This window comes from Procambarus clarkii, chromosome 21 (genome assembly GCF_040958095.1).
Source record: "Procambarus clarkii isolate CNS0578487 chromosome 21, FALCON_Pclarkii_2.0, whole genome shotgun sequence".
NCBI classification, from domain to species: domain Eukaryota; kingdom Metazoa; phylum Arthropoda; class Malacostraca; order Decapoda; family Cambaridae; genus Procambarus; species Procambarus clarkii.
In genome coordinates this window covers 6,680,310-6,686,814 of record NC_091170.1, presented here as the reverse complement: position 1 = coordinate 6,686,814, position 6,505 = coordinate 6,680,310, and the positions used below count along the sequence as shown (strand labels likewise).

At 45.6% G+C, this 6,505-nt stretch overlaps 1 protein-coding gene across 1 annotated transcript; it reads right to left on the bottom strand.

Moving 5' to 3' along the window:
* Positions 1-3,572: 3,572 nt before the first annotated feature.
* Positions 3,573-5,075, bottom strand: LOC138367004 (mucin-6-like). The gene has a single exon (XM_069328407.1). It carries the CDS (start codon positions 5,073-5,075, stop codon positions 3,573-3,575), a length of 1,503 nt encoding a protein of 500 aa, XP_069184508.1.
* Positions 5,076-6,505: the final 1,430 nt, after the last annotated feature.

The window sequence follows — 6,505 nt, the reverse complement described above, 5'->3', positions numbered from 1 at the left end:
GAAGAATAGTGTAAGGAAGGTGGTGATGGAGCTGGTGTAGGAAGGTCCGCTACTATTCCTCCCCCCAGCCCAAATTTCGTCTACCCGCGTCCCTCCCTCCCCTTCCTTCCTCCCTTTTTCCCGGGACCTACCTGAAGGGTATAGCGAGGAATGCGGTGATGGAGCCACTGTAGAGGTACCCCACCACCAGGGATGACAGGATGACCGCGCTCGCGCCCACACGCACGCATGCTCCTCCTGACCACTTTCTGCTGCCTGTCAGTCATATGGAGACTCAGCGTGCATACACTAACAAAGGCCGGCACTGATAGACTCATACACCCAGGCGAGTTTATTGTCATTCACCAATACACTGAGGCAAACACATTCAAGCCTTCACATACGTACTGACACAGTCACATTGCTGAACGTTTGTGTACGTTTACACACCATTACTTCCAGACTCAGTCACACGCATTGTAATGTGAAGTAAGGGGAAAATACAAGTAATGAGGTAATGGAACATGTAATGGGGAGTGAGAAAAAATGACTATGAAATGGGGGTAATGGATTTAGTTACAAATATAACACGGAGTACAATTTGGAAGTTCAGTGTATGTTAAAATGGGAAGAAATTAATTCAGTAAATTCAATGGACTTAATCAAACAAAATAATATTGATGAATAAACACTAAGATAAATGTTATATTACACAGAGAAAATTATTATGCGAAAATTATATTTCTGGAATAAATGGACATTAAGTTACACAATTATATTGAAGGAACGTTTAGAAACAAACAAGTTAATACGAGTCAATATCGCAGCAACCAGTTACACAAATTACGTCTAAATTTGCCAGTTGCCCGTATTGCCGAAAATGAACGACATTTAAAAATGAAAACAAATCAGAATAAATTTATATTTTTTTTTCCAAAACAGCAAGCTAAGGGTCCTCTGGTAGGTTAGGAAGGCAGGAAATTCTCGTAGTTTCAAAACGTCATGAAAAACCTTAATTGAATGTTTCTATTCCTAACCTTACCACGTAAGCAGGACGACTTAAACAGAAAACAGGTGAATACATCACTTTTGTGAGCCGATTTCATTTCAAATTACGTCCATTTTTGGCCACAGCGTGCATAGGAGAGAAAAGAAACGTTATTTATAAGTGGACGGGTTGTTCCAACACATGTACATCTTGTAATTTACCACTTACCCTAAGTTAAAGGAAAAATCAAGCAAACGAGATTGATGTGCTTTCTGGTTCACCCCCACCACAGGGAGGAACAGGCCTCACACACTGTCTCAGGAACTGTGGTTCACACCCACCACAGGGAGGAACAGCCTCACACACTGTCTCAGGAAACTGTGGTTCACCCCCACCACAGGGAGGAACAGCCTCACACACTGTCTCAGGAACTGTGGTTCACACCCACCACAGGGAGGAACAGCCTCACACACTGTCTCAGGAACTGTGGTTCACACCCACCACAGGAGGAACAGCCTCACACACTGTCTCAGGAACTGTGTTCACACCCACCACAGGGAGGAACAGCCTCACACACTGTCTCAGGAACTGTGGTTCACCCCACCACAGGGAGGAACAGCCTCACACACTGTCTCAGGAACTGTGGTTCACACCCACCACAGGGAGGAACAGCCTCACACACTGTCTCAGGAACTGTGGTTCACACCCACCACAGGGAGGAACAGCCTCACACACTGTCTCAGGAACTGTGGTTCACACCCACCACAGGGAGGAACAGCCTCACACACTGTCTCAGGAACTGTGGTTCACACCCACCACAAGGGAGGAACAGCCTCACACACTGTCTCAGGAACTGTGGTACACCCCCACCACAGGGAGAACAGCCTCACACACTGTCTCAGGAACTGTGGTTCACACCCACCACAGGGAGGAACAGCCTCACACACTGTCTCAGGAACTGTGGTACACACCCACCACAGGGAGGAACAGTCTTACACACTGTCCTCAGGAACTGTGGTACACCCCCACCACAGGGAGGAACAGTCTTACACACTGTCTCAGGGAACTGTGGTACACCCCCGCGACAGGGAGGAACAGTCTTACACTGCTGGGGGCCTTCTACTGTTTGGTGGGGGATTGTAGAATACCAAGATCACAATCCTTATCTCCTCTGCTGTCAGAGTCCCAAGTATGGAGCTTGTGTTTCCATTAGTCCCCAATTTTCAGTTTTTTTCAAATTTCCATTTACACTTTACAAGGGTGACACTTCCCGTCCCTGTCACTGTGTCCTTTCTATCATTTTCATTTGGTGTTCCACTAGAAAGATTGCATCCGAGATCATATAATTTATTTTCAAGTCAACTATTGCAATTACGTCAAGATTAGCTTCAACAACCCTTTCTTTTATTTAATCTGCTATATTAGATACCTCATCACCATTGGTGAACGAAACCTTCAGACTCTTCTCGGAAACTATGTTACCAGAGTTCATTTATGTCCTCTGCCTATATGTCTCCCTTAGTGTGTGGAGCAAATGACATGTTCATTGTAACTTAATCAAATGTAACAAGTGCTTTGTAACTTGCACTTCTAACAAAGTGTTCTTGTTACATTTGCAAGTGACAAGTGTGGCAAGTATGTGTGTGTGTGTGTGTGTGTGTGTGTGTGTGTGTGTGTGTGTGTGTGTGTGTGTGTGTGTGTGTGTGTGTGTGTGTGTGTGTGTGTGTGTGTGTGTGTGTGTGTGTGTGTTTCCAAATTTTCTAAAAAAATCGCTCTTTTAACACAATTTGACTCTTTATGCATTCCTCTAAACACTATTATCATGTTTAAATATAAAATTTATGTATTATTCCCTAAAATAATTTATATGAATTGTAAATGTTGCTTGATAGGTGTGTGAAAGATTCTGAAAACTTTTTGTTGTCTTATATATTGGCGTGTTCTTATAAATTAACTGTCTCAAGTGCTCACTTTATCAAACAAGAAGATTAACATTCACCAACCCTTAATATCTTATGTTATCTTGCCGGTGCAAAATGGGGGAATCTTTAAGAAACAGTACCTATACGATAAATGGTAGTTTCCCTAATGCAAACAATGTAGGGTTCATTATTTTACACATTTCTAATGACTCTTGGATGTTTACATTCTCTGAAGTATAGTTCTCAAGGCTGTGTCTATCACTCTCACCACAGATTCTGAAACTCCTCTGCATGTTCAACTATAATTGTTTCCATTCTGAATCCCCCTGGACATTTGTATCCAAAATTAAACCAATATGGTTTCTTTCAGTGCCTTCAGCAGCCAGCACACTTGCTCATTCATTTCCACAGATTCCAACATAGTAGGGGATTAACAGAAATTTGGTTATTCATATTGTCATCTATTATGAATGCATTTCCATATTATAAGACAAATACATGAGTTTATGATAAATTCGTTTCTGTGATATGACATTGGTATGCTGTTTTATTTTTAAACCCCAAACTGAACTAAATCACGAGAGAATATATTGTTTATTAAGAAGCGCCACACTGACTGCCAATTATGTGCTCACATCAATTATAACTCTATAAGAAATAACACACAAGCCATGCCCAACTGGTTAAGGGTGTAGCAGGTTGAGGGTGTAGCCGGTGGAGGGTGTAGCCAGTTGATGGTGTAACCGGTTGAGGGTGTAGCCGATTGAGGGTGAAGCAGGTTGAGGGTGTAGCAGGTTGAGGGTGTAGCAGGATGAGGGTGTAGCCTGTTGAGGATGTAGCCGGTTGAGTGTGTAGCTGGTTGAGGGTGTAGCTGTTGAAGGTGTATAGCTGGATGAGGGTGTAGCAGGTTGAGGGTGTAGCCGGTTGAGAGTGTAGCCGGTTGAAGGTGTAGCAAGTTGAGGGTGTAGCCAGTTGAGGGTGTAACAGGTTGAGGGTGTAGTTTGTTGAGGATGTTGCAGTTTGAGGCTGTAGCCGCTTGAGGGTGTAGCCGGTTGAGAGTGCAGCTCCGGTTGAGGGTGTAGCCGGTTGAGGGAGTTGCAGGTTGAGGGAGTAGCCAGTTGAAGGTATAGCAGGTTGAGGGTGAAGCCGGTTGAGTGTGTAGCTGGCTGAGTGTGTAGCAGGTTTAGGGTGTAACTGGTGAGGGTGTAGCTGGTTGAGGGTGTAGCCGGTTGAGGGTGTAGCCGGTTGAGGGTGTAGCCGGTTGAGGGTGTAGCAGGTTGAGGGTGTAGCCCACTGAGGGTATAGCAGGTTGAGGGTGTAGCTGGTTGAGGGTGTAGCCCACTGAGGGTATAGCAGGTTGAGGGTGTAGCTGTTGAGGGTGTAGCTGGTTGAGGGTGTAGCTGGTTGAGGGTGTAGCCGGTTGAGGGTGTAGCCGGTGAGGGTGTAGCCGGTTGAGGGTGTAGCAGGTTGAGGGTGTAGCCACTGAGGGTATAGCAGGTTGAGGGTGTAGCTGGTTGAGGGTGTAGCTGGTTGAGGGCGTAGCTGGTTGAGAGTGTAGCAGGTTGAGGGTGTAGCCCACTGAGGGTATAGCTGGTTGAGGGTGTAACTAGTTGAGGGTGTAACCGGTTGAGGGTGTAGCAGGTTGAGGGTGTAGCCGCTTGAGGGTGTAGCAGGTTGAGGGTGTAACTGGCTGAGGGTGTAGCAGATTGAGGGGTGTACCCTGCTGAGGGTGTAGCCGTCTGACGGTGTAGCAGGTTGAGAGTGTAGCCACTTGAGGGTGAAGCCGGCTGAGTGTAGCAGGTTGAGGGTGAAGCTGCTTGAGGGTGTAGCAGGTTGAAGGTGTAGCCGGCTGAGGGTGTGTAGCAGGTTGAGGGTGTAGCCGCTTGAGGGGTGTAGCCGGCTGCGGGTGTAGCCGGCTGCGGGTGTAGCTGATTGAGGTGTAGCAGGTTAGGGGTGTAGCCGCTTGAGGGTGTAGCAGGTTGAGGGTGTATCTGCTTGAGGATGCAGCAGGTTGAGGGTGTAACCGGTTGAGGGTGTAGCCGGTTGAGGGTGTGGCAGGCTGAGGGTGTAGCAAGTTGAGGGTGTAACAGGTTGAGGGTGTAGGAGGTTGAGGGTGTAGGAGGTTGAAGGTGTAGCAGGTTGAGGGTGTAGCAGGTTGAGGGTGTAGCAGGTTTAGGGTTTAGCATGATGAGGGTGTAGCAGGTTGAGGGTGTAACAGGTTGAGGGTGTAGGAGGTTGAGGGTGTAGGAGGTTGAAGGTGTAACAGGTTGAGGGTGTAACAGGTTGAGGGTGTAGCAGGTTGAGGGTGTAGCAGGTTGAGGGTGTAACAGGTTCAGGGTGTAGCAGGTTGAGGGTGTAACAGGTTGAGGGTGTAGCAGGTTGAGGGTGTAGTTGGAGCAGTGGAGACAGGGGACAAGACATGTTAACAGTCGTCGCGGTGATCGTGTCGGAACACTCGCGTGAGCTTTGAAGTTTTGAAACGAAAAAAAAAATGTTGTAAATATTAAAAAAGTCGTAAATATGCAGCAAGGAAATAAGACATGTCAATGCATCATTATTATTGCGGGTTTCAAAATTAAAAAATTGATAGAAATATTTCTGAATTCAGATGATATAATGTTGGGGAATAGTTTGAGATTTCGAACACCGACACTACCCTCCCCCCTCCCTCCCCCAGAGGCCGCAGTGTGCCCTTAGGCCTGGACCTAGATTCAGGAAGCTCTGTGTATTTCTTCGTAAGTGGGTTTGCTACGAAGGTTCCTAAGTGCGCCCTAAGAAGATGCTTAGGTGCGATTCAATAAGGTATACTTAGGAAGAAAATTGTTGGTTCACCTGCGTGCCGATAGAGGTCACTACTGTGTTTCGTTTGGCCAATCAGAGAGCAGCAACATTCTTCATATTGAAGATTTAGCGCTGGCTTATCGGAGCCTCTACTGCCTCCTATTTACGTCGAATTTTCTTATAAAATTAGTATATTTCGAAGTAAAACAATGTTTTTTTCAACTTCTACAAGCCAGCATCGACATTGTAGTAAACAAATATGTTACATTTGTTGTTTACCTACGTAATTCTAAGAGATACTGTGTAGCTGTCCTTGTTGCTCGGAAGATGCGCTGACAATTATTGTATATATTTACTGAATTTACCCAAGGGCCACTAACTATCTAGTGACCTCGAAGAGGACAGAAAGCCGGCGGCTTGTTAAAGGGCCCGCCAATTGTCTTAATGATATTTTTTAGCTGGAATTTGGCATTTACGGCCTCAGCGGGTAGGCGGTTCCATGGGTTTATAGCCCTCTTGGTGGAAAAAAACATCTGTTTTCAGTCCTACTTGAGAGACATACTCTCCAACACTATATCTGTGATTGTCCTGTTATCAGTGACTTCATACCAAATGGTATGAGGTATTTTGAGCTCTGTAATTACTTCATACACTCAGGAATATTGGAAGATATTCTTGTGCTGCACCAGATTTTGCCAGTGGAGGCTAATAGATCAGCATTAAGTATTTTGTTCTCTCCTAATTCCATGTATGACTGGCCATCCTGTGAGGTGAGGATGTTGGGTGAGCTTGTAGCTGGTTTTTGATCTACACTGTGTGGTCCTTTATACAGAAT

Bases quoted from the DNA above. Each gene is read 5' to 3' on its own strand.
- LOC138367004 (XM_069328407.1), bottom strand. From the start codon at position 5,075: ATGCTAAACCCTAAACCTGCTACACCCTCAACCTGCTACACCCTCAAC.